Source organism: Sesamum indicum, linkage group LG15, assembly GCF_000512975.1.
Source record: "Sesamum indicum cultivar Zhongzhi No. 13 linkage group LG15, S_indicum_v1.0, whole genome shotgun sequence".
Classification (NCBI taxonomy): Eukaryota; Viridiplantae; Streptophyta; class Magnoliopsida; order Lamiales; family Pedaliaceae; genus Sesamum; species Sesamum indicum.
Genome location: NC_026159.1, coordinates 2837105 through 2863923, shown reverse-complemented (window position 1 = coordinate 2863923; position 26819 = coordinate 2837105). Strand labels below are relative to the sequence as shown.

Here is a 26819-nt window from a genome sequence, read left to right as displayed (position 1 = left end):
AATTTGTGATCTCACTCGATCTCATTATCATATTTTCGACCCCACCTTTTCTAACTTAAGCATCGAAGGGCCATCGCCGAGGGCTTCTCGGCTAGTCTTACGTTTGTTGTGTTCTCAGGATCCACTATAGGTAACTCGAAAGAAGGATTCAACGATCTCAACCCAGCGATCCGATCTAGCTACCCGATCCGAAAATCCTGATTTTGCGCGACCTACATCACCACTCTTCTTGGCAGGCCTTTTCATTGTTTCCATCGTACGTCCAAATACATAAATTCATATTACAATAAATTTATATTAAATGAAACGAGAATATCGATTACAATAAACTCAAGTTATATAAATAAGATCAAATATTCACATGTTTGCGGAACTTAAACTCATAACTTCAAATTTATTCGTAAGACATCAACTTTAACCGCCAAGCACTAGGCTAAGACATAATCGATTCATATTTTTAACTTTAGAACTTACAAATGTTTTATGTGTTCTGATGGAATAAAAATAGGGATGTAGTATAACCCAAAGTGTAGGAGTTTGTTTAGGCAACAACATAATTACTCACAATCACTTATCTCAATAGCAAATTAGGCGTTTACTTAGGCTACACTTTTGCTAATTCCGCTTTGAATAACGTTGTTAAATTACTTACTTTCGTCCAAAAGAAAAGCAAAGCAAATTAAACCAAAACAGAATTCCGATCTCAGATACGCTAGTCTGACAGATGGGTTCGGCCTTGGAGCTTCTGGATGGGGTATGGAGTTCTCATGCAGTTCATATATTTACACCCTATTTCCTATTACATTTATTGTGCGAACGCATAAATTAAATGGATATGTGTACTGTTGTATAATCTTGTGTTGCTTGCCCTACACTTGTTCATTTTCATTGTTGATTTTGATAGTCGAGCAATCTGTTAACAATGGCTATGTTTTGTTTCCTCTGTGAGTAAATTTCTTGCATCGTTAATATTTCTTGTATAAGCAATCATTCAAAACAATTCCAGAGGAAACGCTGAATCCGATACAAGAAGTTCGTAATCCACAAATCCATTCTAGCCTTATCTGAAAGTTCTCATATAATATTCAGGTGTTAGACACATAACAACACATTCCGCTATCCACCCCAGAAATTCAAATTCAAATTCAAGACTTCATTACGTCATAGTTAGTCTTCTGCTATACAAACTCAAATCTCAAATAAAAGGTCGTACAACTAAGGATTGTCCCATGTCGAATGCCAATCAACACAACAGGAGAACTAGTACAACTTGCATTACATGGAATACATTTAGTACATGCAACATAAGAGCTGAAAAGATTGATGAACATCAAGAATTTTTCAGTCCTTAATATTTGGTATGCAGTTGTGCTGTATTGCACATCAACGCTTGCTCTTCTCATCCTTGACACTCTTGTCGTCTCTGTCATTTGTGCGGGGAGTGTACTGGCTGGTTGAAGATGGGGAGTACCCTGGTGCACTAGGAGAGTATCCTGCACTTGGACTGCATAGGAGCCAGAGAAAAAAAATAACTCAGAACCACAAGTTTTTTCTCACTTTGCTGTGACCACAGGGTAACCTGCACTCACCTGTACTGCGGGGAGCTAGGACTATAATCAGGGCTTGCACCAGAATTGTAGGGGCTGCAATTTCATAGCAAATGTTAATGAAAAAGAAATTATACAAAACAACTTGCACAAGAAATACAGAGATGCCCATAGCCCCTGAACTTCCCAACTAACGTCTTTGGCCATTTGGAAAGTTAATTTGACAATGATGATATACTCGAATTAATCAACTTGAAGCCAGATTGGATTATTAGAATCTTGAAGAATAAATAAGGCCCCTTCTAACTATAAAATGGATTCTCCTTAGAAATCAACTAGCTATATAGTACATTAAAGACTGTTCAGACAATCAATGATGAGAAAAGTTAAGGTGACCAAGTTGGAGCATTTCAATTTCTTTTACTCCTAGAGCAAGTTCCACAGAGACTCTCACTGGGAAAATTGACATAATGAATTTACCTGCTTGGGCTATAACTTGGACTAGATGGAGAATACGATGGAGATGTTGGAGAATATGAAGGTGAGGTTGGACTGCAAATCACAGAGCAAACAGTATATCAGTTAAAATACAACTTGTCAACTATCAACTGCCAAAAAGCAAGAATCAAATATTATAATGAACACAAGTTACACCATTAACTAGTATTAGTTCGTTCCTTGAACACTTACGATTAAACCAGCAGCAATTTAGATTCTCTTTTTTCAACCTAAATTATCAACTAGCATTCACAAGGTACCCAGCTTTACTACTAGCCATCAGTATGATGCAAACAACTCATTCACTTACAATAACTTCTATTATAGCACACAGTTACGGATCAGAAATTAGCACTTGGCAGGCACAAAGATCAAACACCACAAAAACCTACACAAAGATTACCTGTAACTTGGAGAGGACGGACTGTAAGGACTAGAAGGTGAGATCTTTGGACTTGTAGGTGAATATGCAAGAGAAGGGCTGTATCTTGCTGAAGGATTGTAACTTGGAGATGTAGGGCTATAACTTGGTGAGGTAGGACTGTAACTTGGAGAGGTTGGGCTATAACCAGGGGAGGTCGGGCTGTAGGCAGGTGAGGTTGGGCTATATGACGGAGAAGTTGGGCTGTATGATGGAGAGGTGGGACTGTAAGAAGGTGAGGTTGGGCTGTAAGATGGAGAGGTTGGGCTGTAAGAGGGTGACGTTGGGCTGTAAGAGGGTGAAGTGGGGCTGTAAGCAGGGGATGTTGGGCTGTATGCAGGGGATGTTGGGCTGTATGCAGGGGAGGTTGGGCTATAGCTCGGAGATGTCGGACTGTAACTTGGAGATGTAGGACTATAACTTGGTGAAGTCGGACTATAGCTAGGAGAAGTTGGGCTGTAGGTTGGAGAAGTAGGTGAGTAGGATGGGCTAGTTGGAGAATATGCAGGACTTGTTGGGCTATATCCAGGTGAACTGGGACTATATGTTGGGGAAGTGGGGCTATAACCAGGGGAAGTGGGGCTGTAACCAGGAGAAGTGGGGCTATAACCAGGAGATGATGGGCTGTATCCAGGAGAGGACGGGCTGTAACCTGGAGATGATGTAGGAGAGAAGGCCATTCCACCAACATAAGGAGAAAACTGGGCATCTGTAACAGGAGATAACCGCAGATTTGGGCTGAGCAAATAACTTGGTGACATCATGCCGTCATGATACGGGGTTCCTGTAAGTGGGGAACGAGCAGGTGTCATGCCAAATTCCAGGCCACCACCTTCCATGTAACTGGGTAAAGGGATCTCAATAGCTTGTTTTAACATCTCCTCGTTCAGATACAAGGCGCAGTCTCCAGTGCCAATTGGTGCAAGCTGACCCAACATAATGTTTTCAGTGACACCCCTTAGATGGTCCGTTTCTGCATAGACAGCAGCATCAAGCAGAATGTCCACCGTTTCCTCGAAGGAGCATCTCATCATCGGGCCAGTATCATTGCGATTAATCCCATGACGAGTTATGGCCATCAAGTGACCACGATAGGTCATGGTATCGCACAATATTGCCAAGTGTCGGTAGTTCACATAAGATCCGTCAAAGGATATGACAACACGCAATTCATCCAGCAAAGCTTTACGAACTGCCTCAATTCCTAGAACTTCGATAACTTCAATCAAGTGATTGCTTGTTGTCCTCCTTGCATCAACATCTTCATGGCACATGACAGCCAGTAGGTTAACACCTTCAGTGTCCAGCATCCACTCATTCTCTGCCTTGAATCCTTCATTCTCATCAAACTTATTTAGCTTACTGTTCTTTATGAACACCTTATTGATATCTGGTATGCCTCGAAGAGCCATTTCTGTGAGCATGTTACTCTCAATCTTCTTGAGAAATACATCATCCTCAGCTGATTCATCATTCAATTCACCCTTGGGGGCTTCATCATTCATGATACGAATACGAAGAATCAGTTTCTCAGCATTGTCATCATTGAATATACATGTCAAATCATCATCAAATTCAAGATTTATCTTCTCGGCAATATCTGCCATGCTGAGTTTCTTATCCACCATCATCTCCCGGTTCAACTCTATGCGAAGCAACCAAGGGGAGATTTTGTCAGGGTCAATCTCTTCATCAGGCATCTCATAATAGGACTTCACAAATTCCACATCTTCCTCAATAATTGTGCTCATGGGATCTGGATCATACCATACTTCTGTGGCTTGTGTCACACTGCGTAAAGTAGTGTACTCAAGAGCACACTGGACATTTTTGGCCCTCTCCTTTGTTTTACTAACATCAGGCTTCAAATATACTGAAAGAGAGGGTGTCTTGATTTTTTTAGCAACATTAATGATCTCCCTCAACCTTGGAACACCTAATGTGACGTTTTTCGCACTCACACCAGCATAGTGGAAAGTATTAAGGGTCATCTGTGTGGCAGGCTCACCAATTGACTGTGCAGCGACACACCCTATCATTTCCCCAGGAGCCACAAGTGACTGCAGAAAACGAGATTCTATCTCACCAATAACCCATTCAAAAGCTTCTCGGGTAAGTCTATATTCCTTTAAAACCCTCTTACTTGCTAAGGCACTCCGAAGCAATATATTAAAGAAAAGAGTAGCATTCTTTTGGGCTTCCATACTCAAATAATCATCACCAACCACCACCTTAAGCCTTTCCTGTAACTTGTCAACAGCTTCCACAATCTCCATAGGATGCATATCAGAAGGCCGCCGAAAATCAACCTTAAATGTCTTTTGTGCATTTAAGACAAGCCTCCTAATGTTAACAGGCAGGGGCCAAGAATTGTCACCAGTGGTCGCAATCTCTGTCCCAAGTTGGTATCTGTCAGCTTCAAGTTTCTGTACCTCCGCATCAAATACACTGCGGATTTCACGAATCGTTTTCAGATCTTCAACAGCTTCAGGCAACATGTAATTAGGATTCCAATTTGCATTATCAATTTCATATCTGTACATATCATTAAAATCAGCCTTCTTCAGCTTCAAAGATTCTAGGGGCTGCGATTCAATCCAAACAGCATCCATACCATCTTCCCCGTAAAGAAACTGAATCACATCCCCCAAGGAGTTCCGGACAGTCCCATCATACTTAACCATGATATCCTCCATTGCTTTTACCAAACGCCTCTGAATGTACCCGGTCTCCGAAGTTTTCACTGCTGTATCTATTAGACCTTCCCTACCACCCATAGCATGGAAGAAGAACTCCTGAGGCGTCAAACCCCTAAGATATGAATTTTCTACAAACCCACGACTCTCTGGACCATAATCATCTTTGGTGAAGTGTGGCAGAGTACGATCTATGAATCCAAAAGGAATTCGTTTGCCTTCAACATTCTGCTGCCCCACACAAGCAGTCATCTGAGAAATGTTGATAAAACTTCCCTTAGATCCTGCAGTAACCATAGCCTTAAGATTGTTACTTTCTGACAAGCTCTTCTGAGCACTGCTTCCAGCATCATCACGGGCCTTATTCAACACCTAAGACACGTAAAAGGCGTTAGTCTTTGTCAATGTACAAGGAGCAAGCAAAACTCTTACTCATACCTGGTTCACTCTGTTTTCAAATGATTCCATCATCGTTCGACCAGGTTCAGCCTCTAACTGCTTTTCTTGAGCAGCCCTAATAAGTTCTTTCACCTCATTCTTCGCATTTGAAATAGTTTCATTGATCTTTTCCATTGTTGCAGCATCAGCAATTGTATCACCAATTCCAATGCTGAAAGCATTCTGCAAAAGCCAATAGTTGACAAGCCATTGCGTATGTCCCAAGAATTTTCGAGCTGCATCCGGACCAACCTCTTCCCTGGATGCATTACCATTTATTATGGAATAAAGACACAAAATAAAGAATGTTTTAGGCTAGTAACAAGATTCTGCAGCAACATTCCCATGCTATTCATTCAAACTTAGCTTCAACTTCAAGATAGATATAACTACTTAGATGCTATACCACAACGAATGCATCCATACTTTGTCCATCATTTTCAAAACATTTTTAGCAATGTCCACCGTATCATAGAGTCAAAATTGTGCAGGTTCTATTACCAAAGGAAGCACAAGCAAAAATTGCTATACCAACACACATGCATATGCATATGCAACGATGCTTCTAAAATGGAGAAGAAACTACTGCTCTGTTGTGTAGTATCAGTTATCAGGGAAAATCAATTAGTTAAAGTTTTTCACCCCTTCATATCACTGGACAAGAAGTGAGGATTTTCTCTCCAGAAAGAACTATCTAATGGTTCACTTTTTGGCCAATCACACTGCAAATGCCAGAGGAGAGTCCATTAATTTTTTCGCTTTTATGGCACAAGTAACACTGTTCTAAAACATAACATCTGCTCATTTCTTCATATTCCCACAACCAGATAAATATAACTGTGTTACCAAACTATAATTTTATGTATCTGCTCATTTCTTCATATTCCCACAACCAGATAAATATAACTGGGTTACCAAACTATAATTTTACATAAAATGCATCTAGAGAGCACATACCAAATAACATGTATAAGACTACCCGTGGATGTCCCAAGCGTCTTCTTGCAAAGAGTGCCAGATAGCAATTCCCCTTTTTCTATTCGGACTTGAGTATCCCCAGGAGTTATAAATCCCTTTTCACTTTCCTGATGCCATGCTGAATATCTCAAAAGGTTTATCTGCTTTGGTATTATTAAATTGAACACTTGTTTTCCAGTCCAAAGTGGCCTAGGTTTCAAAATTGCCGGTGCAGGCACTTTTCCATCAAAATCCTCCCACCACATCAGAATATTCATGAAAACATCCTGCATATACAAATGAAAAATAGTTTACAGAGGAAATTCTCACAAGCAGAAACATAGTATTATTCGAGAAAAGCCAACTGCATGTCACCTTTTCAATAAATGTATCTCTTTTGGTGATTTTGCGGCAACCTAAAAGTGTATCCTGGACTATACCCATTACAGGCCGGTTTGATTGAGGTGACACGATGCATTTCGGAACCATCATCAGTTCCAACACTTCAGCTCTAGTTTCAAATGACTGGGGAACGTGCATGTTCATTTCATCCCCATCAAAATCAGCATTATAGGGTGAGGTTACAGACAGATTCAGACGGAAGGTTGAGTAAGGCATAATCTTTATTTTATGCCCCATTATAGACATTTTATGCAAACTCGGTTGCCGATTGAACAGGACAAAGTCACCGTCATTCAAGTGGCGCTCCACCTACATCATTGATCACATAAGTTAAGAGATATGCAACTCTAACCTTCATCATTCTCACATTAAAGGGCAAAGAGTCTCACCTTATAGCCAAGTTCTAGATGCTGATCACTACTCTTCTTCAAATATCTAAGATCAAGCCTTTGCCCATCATCCCTAATTATATATTTAGCACCAGTTTTACCTGGAGGAGGATGAGGTCCATATTCCACAAGCTCTTTCAACCTGCATTGAAGATGAAGTAGTGATGAATGGCCAATTCAAAATGAAAAATAAGCTAACAATCGGAAAATCAAAGTAAAAGAAACAAACCTTTCTATATTATAAGGCGTCACAGTTTCTGGATATGTCAGATTCAGGGCAATACTCCAAGGTACTCCCAGTTCGTCAATGTTGATGGTTGGATCAGGTGTGATCACAGTCCGAGCTGAGAAATCAACTCTCTTACCCATCAAGTTACCTCTGATCCTACCTTCTTTTGCTTTGAGCCTGCTACATATTGATTTGATTGGTCTACCAGATCTTTGTGTAGCCTACAGTGCATGCAGGTACTTCGCTTGTTAGGTAAAAGGTATTCAAGACCTTGAATCTTGACATATTGTGTCAATAAAGGAAAGAAAGTAACAATACCCTTGGCTGTCCAGGCAATTCGTTATCAAAGTAGGTGGCTATGTGGAACTGCAGTAACTGTGCAAACTCAGAGATGATGTGTGCAGGAGCCCCATTCCGCTCCTGCCTCTTTAAGTTCTCATTGTGCCTTATGATCATCGCCAATTGATGAGTTAAATCATCCTGCATTGAGAGATTGAATAATCAGAGTATGGTAAAGCTTGCAAGCTACTACACAGGGTGAGGTGCAGGGAACTTTCATTCATTTAAAAGAACAGAACCTAACATACTTTTCCTGACAGGACTAGCTGAAGTAGTAATAAAAATCCAGGAACAAGTCAAGCCAAATTGAATAGCTCAAGAGGAAGATCTCACCTCACTTCTAGAAGAAGTATCCATCATCACAGAAGGTCTAACAGGAGGCGGAGGAATAGGAAGAACTTGAAGTATCATCCAATCGGGGCGGGCATATTTTGGATTCAAACCCAGCAATTGACAATCTTCATCAGTTATTCTCTTCAAGATGCTAAGAACCTGAAATGAAATCAATCAGAAATTTTAACTGACAGTTCTTGCACACATTTCAGGTTAGAAGCCTGAAGCAAGATATCCTTTTCCCAACTTTCGGCAAGGGGGTTTTCCATTCACAACAGAGTGGCTTGGGAGCGAATATTGGAGACCCAAAAGTTTCAAAGCCATTTTTTGTTCAGGACACCGTACCTTCTCTGCAGAAAGTTGTTGTTTCCTTTCGACTGGTTCAGGCATTTGCTCCGGGTCATCGTTCTTCTTCTTTTGAATCTTGTACTCAGCAACCATTTTCATGCCATCAATAGAAATTTTTGGCTGCTGAGCACCACACCCTCCCCTAGTCTTCTTCACAGGTTCATCAGTGTCTTGACCTTGCACATCAATCTCATCGCCTCCTTCACACTTGGATTTGTTTTTGCAGGCATCTAATATCTTTTTTAGCCTATTCTTAGGGTTTCTTATTCTCAATGCTTGCTTGAACTTCGGATCCTCCTGGCAGAGATTCGAATACTATGATTAATAACATATAAAACAAACTTGTCTTCATTAAAGTTTCATGTGCCTCATCTTGCCGGAAAACTAGTTTTTTCTATTCGAGGAATCCCACCAAGTTCAGGCAGATACGGAAAACAAACAACTATCCCTGTCAGCATAACAAAATACATTGATCATGATTTATGTGAAATCATACCAAACTCCAGAAGACATATCCATTAACAAGTATTTGTAAGAAACCTTGGCATTTGGGAAGGCTTAGCTTTCAACTACAAACATCAAGCAAATGGTGATACTTACAACTAAGGATGGAAATGTGAGAAGGCATAAAAAGGTCTAAGCTTGTGAAATATATAAGGAACCTCCGTGATATAAGGAGTGCTATAGTTACATTTTTCTCAAGAAATGCTCTCATGCCCGTTAATGACACTCTCATAGTCCAACAAAAGTTACCATATCAAAACTTGGTTGGGATAAGAAATTCATCACACAGGTTATGCTCATAGCCGGATGTTTCCACATCATAAACGGCCACATGGCCATCGAAATTAATATGTAACATGAGGCAGTCCCAGTTTTCATTATTCTTCATCCTATTTTATGTTGGCGTGGTAATTGAAAATACGAGCGCCAAAGTTTTCCTTCACCGACATACTCTTAACATTTTATTTGAAACTGCGAAATAGAAGTCCCAAATTGGATATTATCAATCAATCACTAGAAATCCAATCAAAATCCGTATTCTTTCTCCATGCATGCAAGCTTTAGGGGGGAAAATGCGAAACTCTCTGTCTCACATTGCTCCAAAGTTTCAGTTTTGCATCAACTGGGGCATCAGGTAAGTACCTCGTCTGCCAAAATTTTGGAGCAATTGAAGCAAACACAACGAAGGATGCTGAGCACAGTCTTCATGAAGCCAATGTGAAACATGGGTTTTGCGAGCTCGAGGTGACCAAAGTGGCCGGGGCAGTCGGCCATGTTAGCCATACAAGTCTCGCACTTCATCTTCCTATCAATAGTCCCCAGACGAGGGTCACTCAACCCACCTGGCTTCGGCTTACCTCTCTCTGTCGTTTCACTATGTTCTATATGCACGACCGACATTTGCCTCTGCAAAGAAGAACAAAATTATCCAGTTGAGCTCCCAATTCAGCCATGCTGTTCCAAATTTAAAAAATGAAACAAAAACTAAGTAATCGTAGATTACAATTTCATCCGGGCTGAGGATGCCAAACTGGACCACCCGGATCTTGGCAACCTCGGCCGGCGAATAGGGGAACCGCAAATCCATGGCGGTTCACTCCAAATTCTAGGGTTTTTCACTTCTCCACAGCTAATTCCTAGGGTTTATGTAAGAATTCTTTCACAAACTTCCGCGAATTATTATGCAATTTGCTCGGTTGTTGTCTCTTTACTTCCTTTGGACTAATCAACTGTTTAAGACCGAGGAAGAAAATGGGTGGAGAGAGAGAGAGAGAGAGAGGTGCAGAGCACCAGGAAAGAGTAGAAATCGCGGAGACTAGAGCTAAAGATGAGGGTTTGGGCCTTTAATAGTGTCGTTACCCGTTTCACGCGGTGTTCGATCTCTTCTTTTCCTATTTTTCGCATTAAAATTTAAAAGTATGATAAAAAAAATAATTATATCTATATATATTATATTAATATTATTAAGCTTGGGCTATTCTCTTAGATGGGCTTGGGCTTGTAAGAATGATACACTAAAATTATCTTATGGCCTTCTTCTTGATTTAAACAATTTTTTAAACCAAAAAAAAAAAATCAACGTACTTGTACTTAAACTTCACATTAAACTCAAACAAACTCCTAACTTTGTGATAGAAATGTCTTCAATTATATCTGTTCACACAAAATTTAGATTGTATTTAAGAGCGTGCCTTTGTGTGTGTTATATGCGTTCTTTTATACATATGTATATAAATAGAAATGATAATTATACAACTTATAACAATATATTAGATCCGGGCTTATACTCAAACCCATTAAAAAAATATAGATTTGGTGCGGATTGGACCCTACCTATAAATACCCATTGGTCTATTTATCCAATTGGGACCCAATAAATATATTTATTTTTCTTCGCTATTCAATTTGATTATTATTTATCAATTGATTTAACTTCAAATAAACAAATTTTAAAAACTTAAAGTATCATACATTATTTATCACGTAATATTTTCATAAAATTATTTTGTAAAGGGTATATTAATGATATATTATTTTAAAAATTATAAAAAAAAAGTTATTTGTAAATTGGTCTCAATAATTCTGAATTTACTTATAAATTATTAGGGTGTTAAAAGTTCGATTAATCGGTCGAAAATCGATTGAATCAAATTTTTAGTTCGTACTGAAATTCAAACCAAAAATTCAGTTAGGTCTTCGGTTAATTTTAGAAAAAAAAAAATTTGGTACAATCAACCGGTATAGTTTGGTTAGGTCGATCAGCCGTATCGATCAAATAACTGAAATTAAAAAAATATATTTATATAATATATTATATTTTTATAAAATATATTTATATAATATATTATATTTTTATAAAATATATTAATATATATCTAAATTATATTTATAAATATATACTATATTTTACAATAATATAATTAAATTTCTACTGATTTTAAATTTAAAATATAAAAATAAAGAACTATTAAATTAATTAACTAAAATATTTTTTTTCTTATGATTTGACAATTCGGTTATTAACCGAATCCAATTGAAAAAATGTTCAATTATAATTGAACCGAATCGATAAGGTCGGTTCGATTTTCGATATGCCTAAACTTTTGGTTGATTAAAAATCTATTCAATTCGATTGACTGAATTCAATACCCTATAAATTACGGGTAAAAATAGAGGAAAAAAATAATTTAATTAGTATAATTTACAGAAAAAAAAAGGTCGGAGAAAAGAAGAAAGAAAGAAAAAAAAATTCGATTTGGGTCTGACAAGACTCAAACACTGGGTCCAGATGGGTCTAGAGACCTATGCATTTTGAGTGGAGTAAAATGTATTAGATAGGGTATGAATCTAAATTAATTTATTTGGGTTATTTTTAATTTTAAATATGAATTGGATAAGATCTTAATCATTGACAGACGTAGTTCTAATATTATTAAATCAGAACCCAAAACTGAGAGAAAATTCATTATCAACTTATGACTGAATTTGTTAACAATGTTTTTCCCCCCCAAACTGTAAAGCTAAGAACCACCAACAATCTTAGCAAAGTTTTATTCTAATTGCAGACTTAGGATTCAGCAAAGGGTATCAACTCCTCCCAATTACAGGTTGTTAGAGAGCTAGAGTTGATTCACAAATTTTGAAAGCCCAATCAAAAGGAAATAAGCCACTGTCCCGCCTAAGTCCAAAGTTTAACTTGTTTTTACCACAGCTCCATCTCCAAAGTCCAAACCACCATGCAGTTCCATTTTCTGACCTAAAGCCTTAATTCAGGTACCCTGTCATTATTCATTGCAAAATTTTCTGCTTCATCACTGCATTAAAATTTTTAGATATCCGATTTCTTTGTAATCCGAGTCTCTGACTAAGATGCGATTAGATTTTGTTAAGTATCTTCACTGCTGGGTAAAAAGGTTGGCAATAATTCGCCATCGTGTTGTGGATGGATGAAATATTTCCACATCTTTCTTTTTTTATCGTTCGTTGTATTTTTTTAAATGTACATTAATAACATACTACATATGATGTGCTTATCGTGTGATTTGAGCTTGACTCACCCAAATCTGGACTACAATTCTTAAAGATTTGGTATTTAAATCCAACTTTATCCTAATACCATGATATATTCAGCGCTACGTGTCGACAATAAATTCTATGATCATGGTGAACTTTAAGGAAAATTATCCACACTAAATTTACTCTGCCACACGCTACAGCCATCGAAGAAACAAATCAAGACTAAGTTAAAGAAGAAAAACGGAAAAGAGAACATATTAAAACTAGTACATTTTCTTTTTTTTTTTTCTGAAAAAATATCTGAAAGTTAAAAGGATATGTAAAATCAAACCAAGAAACAAGTTCGATCTGAGCTAAGCATTTGCATAGAGCCCACCACCGGAAACAATCCAGCACCCATTATCGGCCTGTTAGCGGCGGCTGCTTGTTCCAACGACTGCACTTGCCTCTTCAAGAACTTCAAGTAATGCACCGCCTCATCCAACATTGAAGCAGTGTCCAACTTCGTACCACCTGGAACCATTCTCTGCAGGATCCTGATCCGCTGGCTTATCCTCTCCCGGCGGTGGCGGGCCGCCACGCTCTGCGGGTCCTTAGAAATCCGCACATTCCTCCTCTTGGGCGGCTTCACCGATTCCGGGTCGATCTGGATTGGCTGCATCACCGCAATCCGGAAAATCATCTCTCTCATCCCTTCCATCGAGCACCTTTGCTGCAATGACAAACTCGGATCATGATTCAAACTGAGTTCCATGTTTTGAGAAACGAGAGGGAGCTTTGTCTCTTGAGCATTAACCGGTGCTACGGCGTTGCCATAAAGATTCTGAAAGGTCGTGAAACTGGAGGCGCTTCCACCGGAGAATTCCAAATCCGATGATTCAGAAGTTTCCTGATAAAGCCCGTCGGAGAGTTGAGGAAACTTATCAAGCTGAGCAACCATTTCCCGGCCAGCTCCCGCATTGTTGTGGGCTAACGATGAATCCATCATGAGGTTGAAATCCATGACTTGATCAAATAAACCTCTGAAGCTGAAAAGGCAGCGAAGGAGAGATAGAGAGTTTATAATATATGGGAAACGCAGTAAGGGGAAATGGGGGTATGAAGGGTTTATATGAGATGTTGGCACGACGAATCAGTATGGATGGAGATATTATTAATACTGTTGACAGTATTAATATAAAATATTTGCTTTTATGTAGAATAGTTGGTCACTGTCAAGGCCACACCTGTCAACTCACGGATGCACAACTAATTTTTCCACTGCAACATTTTTTTTTCCAAATAAATCCATCACACTCTATTTGTTATTTTTTTCTAAATTATTCATAAATTATACAATAACTGTATAGAATTTATTATATAATTGATTTAAATTCGCTCCGATTTAATTTTAATTAAATTTTAAAAGTTATTGTCCTTTTTGTTTTTTTGCAGTATATATATATAGAACCCTATATTTTCTAGATAAATTAGATGATTGAGATTTACTACTTAAAACAAAGGGAGAGTAAACAAATTGCTCTAAGTTTGGAGAATTATAACAAGCAAATGGTTGGAATCTTATACTATAAAAAAATGTTGCCTCTAGCCTTTTCTATTAACTTCATTGGTAAAAAGTATATTACATTTTTATCCATATATAGCTGTTATAAAGTTATTGATTGTAGGTGCATATTTTGGGAGCCTCTCGAATATTTCTCAATTATTTTTTCTCGATATGAAATATTATTCTTGAGGTTAATTTGCTTCTAGTAAGAGGGATGTCTTCTTGTGAGAATGCGGTTAATGGTATTTCATATGTATAGATTTGAAATACACATAAGACACGAAGGATCTTGACCATGTGATCCATCATGATAATGTAAAATTCTCTAACACGATTACGTTGGATATCAAGGAAAAAGATAAAGCAAAAGTGTATATATATAGAGATTTCCATGGGGGTGGTGGTGAATGAATATGTATGTGTAAATGATAAAAAAAAAAAGATAAAAGAGTGAAGTGATGATGGTACGTACATGCATAAATCAAGAATTGCAGGGAGAAGACTAGAGGAGACTGATAAAGGTGCATGAACCTCTCTCTCTCTCTCTCTCTCTCTCTCTATATATATATATATATATATATATATTATTGGGTTATTGCTCAAAGTCACGGCTTTCTTCAGCGTTGTTGGAAGATACATGGCTTTGGAGTGAAAAATGAACCCACACCCACAATGCACATGAAGTCTGTCAGAAAAGATAACGACTTTGATGATCAGATGATGCCCCAAACCCGAACCCCCACTTAATTCCCCTATACTTCAACTATTTTCGATTCTGCTCCAATCTAATCTATCACCCCACCGACGCCTCTCTCTCTCTTCCCTCTCTCTCTCTCTATATATATACATGTGTGTGTGATGGATTTTATATATAGTAGTGTTCATTCTTATATTAATATAAAACAGTTAAAGGGTAGATAGATATATGACAGTGTGAGGATATGATTGCTAGAATGAAGCATGTCTGAATAAGGGCAGCAGCAATTAGGAGTATGGAGGGAGCTGGAACAATGGAAAACCCTCATCATGTATTTATTTACATGTACACTATATATATATATATATATGATGGTGGAATAGTATTAAACATATATATCCTGATAAGAAGGACGTCCAAGTTGGATAAGAAAAAGGGCAAAGGATAATAAAAACTAATACCAATGATTTTATACTTTTTTTTTGGCCTGTGGGATCAGCTTGTCAGCCTCTTTTCACATGTACACATACCTGATCTCCAATCAAGACTTATTGCTTTCTTTCAGACATGACAAATGAAGAGGGCTTACACCACCTCTGACTCTGACACTACTCTAATTCTTATACAACTAATTAAATTAAGAATATTTTCTGTTTATTAGTTAATAATTATGAAATAAGACAAGTATCAATGAATGTATATGATCACTTAAAAGGTATTTACTAATTATAGAAAAATTCAAAAACACAATATTCTAATATGAACCCACCTGTCCTAATGATTCATAATTAGGCCCATGTATGAGATGTGACATATATTATATGCAAAATGGAGTAATATACATAGCTAGATATATATAATTGAATTTTCAATAAACTTAGTTGAAACGTATATATGTTCAATTTAGGAATTATGGGCAACTGAGGATGATCAGATGATCAACATCGCAGTGGTGTTCCATCAAGCAACGTCCCAATCCCAAAGAATTTTTACCTGAAAGAAGCAAAAGCAAAAGATTAGAGTAGGGGAGGGTAAAGGGTCCCCGATTTGGATTGGATGAGTGGAATTTATGTATAAGAGGAGTTGATGATAAACCCTGGAAAAGTGAAAAGGGAGAATTTACACAGAATAGTGATGAACTGAAACAAAAGCAGCAGGCACCAAGAAATTAAACCTCCTTTCAGCTTAATGGTAAGCGGTCATTATACATATTCAAGCTTTTTGCAGTGTGTGTTTCAGGGATTTATCGATCAACGTTTTGGATTCAGTTGTTTGGTTCAGTGCATTAAATTAAAGTCTTTTCTATATACATATGCTGAACATTGGATAAACCTTTCTGCCTTCATCACTTTTTTTCTTTCTTGTTTTCCACCAACCGAATTCATCATCTTAATCCCACATTTTTGTTTTACCTATATATATTTTTACTTTGCTTCCCCGCAACCCACCCATCCACATTTTGCAGCTTGGAATTTATATATTTGGGGTATGTCAAATTAAAGACTTCGAATGAAAAGCAAGCAGCGCCCATGGCCTAATGGATAAGGCGCTTGACTTCTAATCAAGCGATTGTGGGTTCGAGTCCCACTGGGCGTGCATCTCTCTCTTTTGAGGTTTTAATTAATTAATATTAATTTTTATTTTCTTAACAGCCGTCGTATATAAGAGCGGAGGCGCGCGTGCCCCATTTGCCGAAACGAACAGCGACGCGTCAAAAGCAGGCCTGCAGCGGCTCCAGCCGGTGATAAATGAGTGCCCCCAACCCCCAAGCCAAGAGTCAAGCCAGTCAGTAAAAGCAAACACGCAATCATTTTCCATAGCTGTCATCCATTTCACCCCCTTTTATCTTTTTCCATTCTTATCTCCTGCAGTCTGCATTTCCATTCCCCTTACTACTTCCACCACTTCTTAATAAATTTTCCCTTGCCTTTTCAATAATAATAATTTTTCATTTTCGATTATTTGCGTCATATTAAAAATAATAATAATTTAAATCAACTCTAATTTAACTAATACATAACTATATAACACCCACAATATTAATTATTATGTAATTAATTTGAAACACGATTTATTTTAAAAATCGATCAGTACCGTAGTAGCAGTCCAGAAGTGACAATAATAATGTCTGTTACCGGTGCAACAAAATGTCAAATCCAATTATGCAATATAAAGTTGCAATTTCATAAATATCGCCCTTCCCTTCTAATGATTAGAAATGAAAATTCGTGACAGTTTATAAAAGGTTACACCAACTCAATTCAAAATTTTAAATATTTTTCTCTCAATATGAAAGTGCTATCATATGTAGGATATTCCGGGGGAATTTGGATTTGGATTTAACTCGCGTTCAAATTTAACTAAATTATATAACAAATATAATGTAATTTGTATACAGTTAGAAAAAAATAAATAAATTATAATACACTTACTATGTGATTCGATTTCCCTAAACGTTAATTTTCCGAAATGTAGTTACTCAAGTAAGATTACTAAGAGGTCATGGTGATGTTGAAGTCTTGCAACTAAAAACCTACGGCTTTGTTTGGATTTGTATTCTTGCATTTTTTCGAGATAAGATAAAACACATTCAATGTTTGTTTTTGTATTTTTACACTTTATTTGCGTGTTTTTTTGTTTTTCAACTTTGTATATTATTATATATATATAATATAAAACAGACATAATTTGATGCACAGTATTTTTTTTCTTCCAAAAATATAACATTAAACATAAAATATTTATATATATACATATTTATATATAAAAATATATGATTTGACAATAAATAGTGATTTTTGTCTCCCACATCCCAACATCATACCTACGCCACTTATTTTAAATAACCACAAAACACAAATCCAAACATATCATCTATTTTCAACAAATACTTACTTATCTCTATTTTTCTCTCTTTATTTTCAAAACAAAACAAAATAACTAAAACACAAATCCAAACACAATGTACGAGTTTGAATCTCATGGATATAGATTTGTACTTTATAGTCTACATTTTTAATACCAATATCTTATTTATTTATTTACTCTTAATATATTAATTAATTAAATTAATGTTTGAATTTGTACATTGCTAATAAACAAAGTATGATTACAAAAAAATTAAGTAATCCTATAACAAATGTATTTAAAATCATTAGTGAAAAATATTAAAGTAACGTGTATATTTATGTTTTGAGCTACTCATGTGACTTGCTGTCCCCAGCATACAAACAACAAACACTCTGATCTCACACAGAGCCGGAGAACCTATTCCTCTCCTCTTCTGCTTAATTCCTTTCTACACATGGACTCCGCTAAGCCCTTGCTCTTTTCCATTGCTCTCCTCTTCACTATCCTCGTCGCCGCAGCTCAATTAGCGGATAAATCCACCTTCCATATCTCCGCCGATGCGCTGGAACAGTGGGAAACGGGGATCTCATTCTATAATGAAGAGCTTGGAGAAGGCATGGAGGAAGAAGCTGTCGACGGCGCGCCCAATCGGAGGTCGCTTTTCTGGAAGAGAGCGATCCATTACTACATTTCTTACGGCGCCTTGTCGGCGAACAGAGTACCGTGCCCGCCGCGCTCAGGTAGGTCGTATTACACGCATAATTGTTACAGAGCTAGGGGTCCGGTCCACCCGTACACTCGAGGCTGTTCCGCCATTACTCGTTGCCGCCAGTCATTCTAATGTGTGCGCCTGTGAGCGTTTTGTGCTATTTTTTCAGTTTTTGTTGTTGAGTAAATGTGTGTTTGCTGCTGATTTTGAGTTTGGAGGGGAAAATCTCGCAGATCTGTTGGGGGTGGTTGCGATCGCGCGACGATATCATTATTGTGATATTGTTTGTTAATGTAGAATTAATTGTGTTATGATGAGTTTGATTGTGTTAATTAATCTGTTTGGTTTTGTTGGCATGAACTGATCTTTTCTTATGCTTGCTTGTCATTTTTATCATGCTTCCACCTATCTTAATGACCTACGTAATCTATAATTAAATCAATGTGTTGCTCTCAACAATCGAAAACAACATTTTATTGCTTGAACTTCATTTATCCCTGCATCTTCCTTTCCCTTCTTTTCCTTTTGCCCCAAGTTGATCCACTGCGGGCAAATTTTGTTTTTTATACGAGGGGCAAAGTAGATTTCAGAATTCAAGTGGTAATGTACCAACATAAGAGAGTTCACGTTCTCATATGGGAAATAAACAAAAGTTGATGTACTAATTAATTAACTTTTTAGGCTTAGAACACATGTGCCACATTAGGAATTAATCAGGGTTTAAGAAGATTACCAGTATTATCCAGTGCACGTGCATATGCAATTAATTCTTTAAATCCTCCAACTCAGTGGTCTTACCCTTTCAATTAAATTCTCACTCGCAATACAGCTGTTCAATATTTATGCCAACCGCTGTCCACAAAGAGAAATTCTAGCTTGAGATTGTCCACGTCGAACGTAATTATATGATGGATTGTCGCATTTATTAGTTGATTGCTATATATTTTTTTAGAAGATATTTGATTGTATGATAAATATATTATCTACCTGTAATTTGGGTGTAGTCAAATCTTATTTGTTTTTGCCATCCACTACACAAATAAATTAACAGGACATATTTAAATCTAATAAGTGCTCCTTTGATCGTATGATTGAGCAGACTAAAATGTAAAAACAATTTTTTATTTTGTTCGCCTCTTTCCCCAAATTCATTTTTGGAATTAAATTATATCAAAATTATATTTTAATGAAAATTATAATTTGTAACTTTTAATCCTCAATATAGTTATTTTTAATTATTAATTACTTATTAAACCCATTAAATACTTTTTAATTCCTTCATTAATCTTAATAACAAATCCTTTTGATATTTACTTGCTGAAAATTGTGATCCCCGCTTCCATAGAACAATATCGTGGCAACGTAGACCTAAGTGGTCATATTGAATCCTTGGGAGCCATCACAAGTACGGCCGGCCTATATTTGAAAGAAAATGCCGTGTTCGTCCAGCGGCTTAAATGAGGTATGATAACTTCCTTATGGTCTAACATTCTTGCGAATGCATTATCTTCATTTTGCTTCGTGCTATGAGGAAAAATAGAGTGAAGAGTTACTGTGAGACTGACTTGCTTCGTTCTTTATGACTTGACATGATAGAGGTTTCATCAAAATTCACATTATAGATAGCTACGTCTTCTTTTATGAAATTCATAATCAGTAAAAAAAGAATTAGGGTTGTCCTTGTTAACTAGTAATTAATTAAAATTCATTTGTTTTCTTTTCTTTCCCCCCACTCCAAAATAAAGAAAGTACCATACCTTGGGCGGATAGCGGGCAGGACAATTCAAACTAACTGGTCCTCACCTCATTACTCTGAGGAATTGCTTGAACTGCTGGTGAGATGGAATCGAAATGATCCAGTAGAAAATGGTAAAGGAACCACCTCAGCATCTGGAAGTCCTTTCGTAGCAACTCATCCCTCTTTGTCAGGTATAACTATTGAACTTGGGGCTTATTACTCTATTCTACCGCCTTAGATAGAGATCGATCGGCCTAATCGGAAAATATATTCAACCAATCCTAATCCTTTTACCTGCTAACATCTCAGAAGATTTCACAAAGCCCTTATCACTTAGTTTTCAACTTTTCAGGATTAGCTTAGCGGATGAATTAGTAGTTGTTGTTCTTGTTTCTTTAGTACCTTCAATAGTTCCTATCCCTGTCATGTTCCTTGGATTATTTACAAGTGGTATTTAAGTTATTATTTTTGCAACTTTAGCCGCGGCTTATATACGTGAATCCATGCAGGGCCATCATTGAAATAGTCTTTTTTTTTTTTTTAGCTTAGTGCAAAGCAATGTATGTGGCTAACGACGATTTATTTAAGGAAAAGAAATATACAAGACTCTGTATATGATAGAAAGTAATAGAAACAAAAAAAAATAAAAAATTACGATATTAGAGAGTTGTCAAAAAAAAGTCTTAAGAATGATGTTAGTTTTGAAATTTACCTACAATTTACAATTATGTACTGAAATACATATATATATATATATAATTGTCAATTCAAATGTCATAATCACTTTTCTTAAAATTAATTATTTGAAAAATAATTTTCTCATAATTAATTATACAATTGTCAGGTCAAACTCGACAAGAATGTAGCAAAGGCAAAAGAGCAATTATTTGTTCGCTGAATTTATAGACTCTTTAAGAATGTCCTATAATATATTAACATGTTCATAAAAAAATTGAATATTGTTTGGGAAAGGCATTAGAATGCATTATAAGTTCCGAAGTCAGATTACATAAGCTTAGAAATTGTAGACAGGTCCCAGCGTGATCTCACCTTTAACTAGCTTGATTATGTAAGCCATAAAATTGTCATCACCACTGTTTTATAATAAGCTCTACCTGATCCAAAGTCTGGGCTTGTCAACAATCCAGATCCACTAATGTTGGGTTCTGCCCTTTTGATTTTAGCGACTCCATGTTTCCATCGTCCATTATGTTTCACTTCTGCTCGTCCTAACTCATGAGGGGCAGGGCCTCAATTGGAATTGACTTAAAATTTTACTTTCTTAGACCATGATCAAGTTAATAAAACAATTAATACTCACTTTTCAAAAATAATAATAATAATTAACACTTGGTTAGCGGTAGATACCCTATTGATCGGGTCGTATCAGATGACAATGAGGCATTCAAATAATACACAAGTCGAAAGTTCTTATGGACTTTAACCAATACGAAGAATCAGATCTGAGGTGAGTTGTGCCTTTCTATCTGGTCTTGCTTTCCCTTATTACTCTAAGATTCACACACTAATATGAGATTTTAGTTTGATGACCTCTTTCCTCCCATGATGTCAACATTTCCTTTCTGTCTGTATATATTTTCTGTGTCCCAATCATGATTCATGTCCGCATGTTTCGATTTTTATCTAACTTGTCTCATTATTATTATTGTTGTTGTACCTTTTGAAAGAGACCCGCACACCATGCTAAGTGCCCCTAAATAGCCAAGTACAGAATGGGACTGTTGGGAACGAAAATCACGCGGAAAACTCTGATTTGGACGATGATGGTTTGGAGTAATGGGTGAAGAAGAAGCCCCAATTGGTTAGCCCTCTTGGTAATACCTTTGGGCCACATATGGACGGCCATCTTGCTACATGTAAACACGAAAATCGGTACCACTTGTGATTCCAAATACTTTCTTTTGTCTTCTAATTCAATTAAGACGCCATGTTCTTCATGTGTGAAGTGCAAATGTTCCACTTGTAATTTAATTTTTTGTGAAGCTTTGGTTGGCCATGCTTAATTTAGTCAGCTAATTACACCTAATTTAATTGACAGTATTGAGTTCTAATGATCTTGACAGAGGTTTGGTACCACTAATAAATGAATATTGATATATTTTTATAGTAGTTGAGTTATATATTTTTTATATTGATAATTGACGTAATTAAAATTTATAATGTAATTATAAATGATTCACTTAAAAAGTAGAAGATTTGATTTTTTCCACTCGTCAACAACTAGTGGTGCTAACTGCATTTCATGATATCAGTACTGATTCAAACAAAAAATTACTCATTGAGTTTAGGTGCAAACTTAACCTCCTTGGGCCTAATTTCTACAAGTTTTGAAAAGAGACATGCAAAAAATATGTTAACATTCTGACTTTTGAATTGGTATACAATTATAAAAAATGAATATTGGATAGAATAAATAACGATGGATAATGTAGCGATAGAATGTTTAATATATTAATACTTAGTTTGTAACTGTGCTACAAAAAAGAAACTTGCGTTGCCCTTTATTCGGGAAGGGAAGCTAGTTTTTATGGCCTCATACCCCTATCGATTGGCAGAGCATATCCCTCTTGGGAGTTGGGTGGGTAGTTGCCATGGATAAGTCTACAACAAATTCGGAGACAATCTTGAAAATTGCATTCGTTCGGGCTCTTGGTCGAAGAGGTGAAGAGGGAGAGTAAGTGAAGGCAACGGAAGAGAAAAAATAATAATAAATTGAGATGAAAATACTAACTTCTTAAATTTTGTTGATTAATTATTTTTTTTGTTGTATTAAAAAATAAACAAGTAAATATTATACTAAAAAAAGTTCTAGCATATCAAAAATTTAAAAATTTTTATTAGTAAAAAATAACTTTTTATTAATAAAATTATTCATGCAAGTGAATATTAAAATTATTCGATTTAAATAAAATAAAAATTACTTTTGATGACGTCAAATAAAGATTTCGAATTTAAATAAAATATGTACTTTTTCTTTATTCTTTAGGTTTTGCACTTCCACTTTTTTGCTTAATTTTTTACGTTCACATTTTCCGACCATTTAATTATTTGAAAAAAAAAATTTCAGTATTGTTATGCTTGTAAATCTTTACTTAATTCTGAGATCATACAAAGAAAAAAAATGATAGAAAAAGAGTGGAAACACATGTGGAGTAAATGGGCCCCAAGACAACAAGCCCGGATTCCGCGAAGCAGACCCGTATGCCACTCCTGACCACATTTGACGGGCCATTGCCCGACGGCTCTACCTCAATTCAATGCAGACCGTCAAGCTCACATGCTTTGATTGCGACCAGCACCAAATCCGACAAATCATCATACTGTTTAAATGGGCTCCGATTCCTGACCGTCGCCTCGGTTCTGTTCTGTTGCTCTTGCCCTGGTTCGTCGTATCCCTCTCCCTGCCAGAATATTTTTGCTATGTGCAATTTCCATTTTAGCCCCCACTCCCCACCTCCACCTACCCCTTTCTGCATTGGCTAATTCTGTCAGTCCCATAATATATCAATGTCAATTATGTCATTCTTTTCAAAATCAAACCAAATAAAAAATCTTAAATTCGAACTTTATTACCACCTCTCTATAAATAAAAAAAATTCACGTGCAGAATTTGCATGTAAAGAAGTGTATTTATTCACCTATCTAACAATTTAAATTTTTAAATAAGATGGTCGTTTCACAAAATTTGATCAAATATTAAAACATATCATACTGAACGAAAACGTTCTTAAAAACGTATAGATCAAGATTAGACAGCAGAATCCAGTCAAGATAGTAACTAAGTTCGCTGCCTAACAAAGTTTAAAGTCAGTTTTAATAAGGACAAAAATGCAGTCAAAATTGGGAAATTAAGGTTGAAGGAGGTCATGAGAGCAAGATTATGTAGTAAAAATATAGTTATGAGTGAGTGCAACTAACCGGACCATAAGCTGTCTTTGTTATGACATGATTTCAGCAATTTGGTGTGTTTCAGCTGTCTGAAGCGGAGGATGGGAATAGCTTCGAAAATCCCAGACTTAAAATTTGTCTAGGTTCAACCTCCCAAAATCAGGCATAAAATACTCCTCCTGTGCTTGCTCCTCCAATTTGGCCTCGCATATGACATGTTCGGTATTCCTGACATGATTGATTCACCCTTTTAATTTATATGTATACCTTAAAAAGTTATCTAAATTACAGAATTTATAATATTTTGAAAAATATTGTATAAGACATTCGAAAATGTTTTGACCAAAGTATTACAAAAGATTTCATGTAAACTATATTTTAATATTTTTAGTAAAATTTTAACAACTTTTTGTATCGTATAAATTTTCAAAGTATCGTCGTAATATGTAGTTATATGAGACTTTGTATTCAAGTACCAGACAAGCTTATTTACAACATAAAATTGAATATTTTACAGAACTCTTTTGATGTGGGACCATATATCTTGAGTGAAAAGATCATAACACCCGTCAAAGGATTTGTAATTTTTTTTTTTTCGAGTTGACTAAATTATGTCATAATTTACTTACACCATACAATTTGTTCTTAGTCTAAGATATACAACAATTCAAAATTAGACTAATTTGACTGTCGAAAATTATAAATGTCGCAGCTCTCTTGCGTTGGATATGTTCAAATGACTGCATTTACGACTCTCTTATTATTTTGGATCTACCAGCCACTTATATAACTTAGATAACTATAATTGATCTATGAGGCATATCTTGAAATTGTTAATGCAACCTGATATTGAATTTTTAAAGAGAAGTGATCTTAATTGTGATAATGTATTTCCGCCCTCGTATATCTTTTTTGAAAACTTGAAACTTTTATAAAATAATTCAATAAAACTCCTCTACCTATATATCTATATATATATAATAATTAAGGGTTGGGATTGAATTGTTTATAGTCAAGTTGGATGGGCGGCGGGGCGGGGGGCCGTGAGAGTAGGCAAGTTGGGGCGGAAGGTTATGGGGAACAGTAACAGCAACTTGGTTGAGTTCAGCCTTATTCATAGCGTTGCAGTGGCGCTGCACGTGAGCCGCAGCAGCAGTTTCGCCTTTGGTAATTGGGGACGCAATTAACTGCTCTTAACGAACTTTCCCTTTTCCTTTTTCTTTCTCGGTTTTTGAGGATAACTGCATGTATCTCACGCCCCGTTGTAACGTCGCCGTTAACATCAATGAACTCGTCATATTTTATACAATTATTAATACACTTTTAAATGCTAATAATATTCTACTTTTCACTTAATTACCAGATTGTAAGTTTGAGTATCACGAGTACGAACGTGTTGTTTATTTTTCATAATAGTGGCTTGTTTTGTTTTATTTTAAATATGTTTGATGATTTAAAAATATCAAAACCTTAAAATTGTATTTGTACATATAAAAATAAATATTGTTTAAAAAAATAGTCCTATTTTTCAATTTTTATACAAAACTAAAAAATATTTTATTTCGTAATTAATCATGTGTCCCATCATTATTGCAAGCCACACTAAAATGGAATGATAATCTACACTAGTTCAGATACATAAGAGTTCATTTGCGTGCCTTTAATAATTAATTAAACATACTAATTATCGTGTAGTAAATATTAAAGTGGGTGGATTAATTACATCTAAAAAAAAGTAAAATAAAACCTTATTTATTGCTTGTAAAAATCATTATTACAACACAAAACTAATGACTTGCCATAAGTAGTTTATGAAGGACAACGTGAAGAACGCGGGGCGCATAGTCGTAGTCGTAGATAGAGGCATGAGCTGGTCCCAATAACCCCAAACGCGGCCCTCGCCAAAATATAATATGACACACACACACACATTGAATTTACATTGAGAACGTGCTTACATGTGAATCCTTATACTCCACAAACACACCTACGTGATTTCGCTGTCTTAATTTGTACTTACCCTCCTACTTCTCTATTTTACCAACCACAATTCGTTGCCCCCCATTTCTCAACTTTATAGCAGCCTTTATATCTTTTTTCCATTATAAAATTTTGCACGTCAAGTTCAAGTCATTATAACTTCAAGATTTTTATTACACTACATCATTAACTTTGTTTTAGTAGAAGGGTGTTTCTTATTACCTTTGGTATTTTTATAAATAATTTTAAAATTATTTACATGCACCCTCTATATTTTTCTATTTTATGACTAGACATTTGAATTTTAAAGGGTGACTTGCAATCCGCATACCTGTGATAATTGTATATTAAATATGGACCATTGATCTAAATCACGGACATAAAAATCATTTTTTCAAAAGTAAAATACCATTATAAATAAAAATGGCAAAATGTGAAGATTAATCAAGAATATAGTTAGGTAGAACTTAGGTTTATTGGAATGATTCATTATCTAATCCAATAATTTAATTTATTGATTCTTAATTTCTCTAAGATTATATATTTACACGAAATGTTGCATGACTTTTTAATTTTTTTTCTTATCAATAGGATAATTGTAACGAAGATACGTTTGTTAGTGACATGATAGATGTCGGTTGAAACAATACCCTTTTAACTAAATTAATGAGAATATATGCCCTATTGTTAGTTTGTTAGGTATCATTAATCAGCAACCACACACCACTAATGTATAGTGCCAAATTAAGTTCTATGTTCATATCCCAGTACGA

At 36.0% G+C, this 26819-nt stretch overlaps 2 protein-coding genes, 1 long non-coding RNA gene and 1 other non-coding gene across 4 annotated transcripts; 2 read left to right on the top strand and 2 right to left on the bottom strand.

The window, feature by feature from the left end:
* On the bottom strand, window positions 1118–10435 carry LOC105177613 (DNA-directed RNA polymerase II subunit 1). Its single transcript, XM_011100827.2, has 14 exons — window positions 10105–10435; window positions 9744–10007; window positions 8595–8894; window positions 8250–8408; window positions 7896–8057; window positions 7578–7798; window positions 7349–7490; window positions 6933–7268; window positions 6558–6844; window positions 5601–5859; window positions 2449–5534; window positions 2028–2099; window positions 1590–1643; window positions 1118–1504 (listed from the first exon to the last, which is right to left on the bottom strand). The coding sequence occupies exons 1-14, from the start codon at window positions 10186–10188 to the stop codon at window positions 1384–1386; spliced, it is 5547 nt and encodes a 1848-aa protein (XP_011099129.1). The 5' UTR covers window positions 10189–10435; the 3' UTR covers window positions 1118–1383.
* Window positions 12748–13757, bottom strand: LOC105177654 (transcription factor HEC2). The gene has a single exon (XM_011100877.2). The coding sequence runs from the start codon at window positions 13618–13620 to the stop codon at window positions 12943–12945; it is 678 nt and encodes a 225-aa protein (XP_011099179.1). The 5' UTR covers window positions 13621–13757; the 3' UTR covers window positions 12748–12942.
* TRNAR-UCU lies at window positions 16384–16456 on the top strand. Its single transcript has one exon. It is a non-coding gene; the product is annotated as a tRNA-Arg (tRNA).
* Window positions 19707–22196, top strand: LOC110013185. Its single transcript, XR_002288382.1, has 3 exons — window positions 19707–19881; window positions 20165–20348; window positions 21846–22196. It is a non-coding gene; the product is annotated as an uncharacterized LOC110013185 (long non-coding RNA).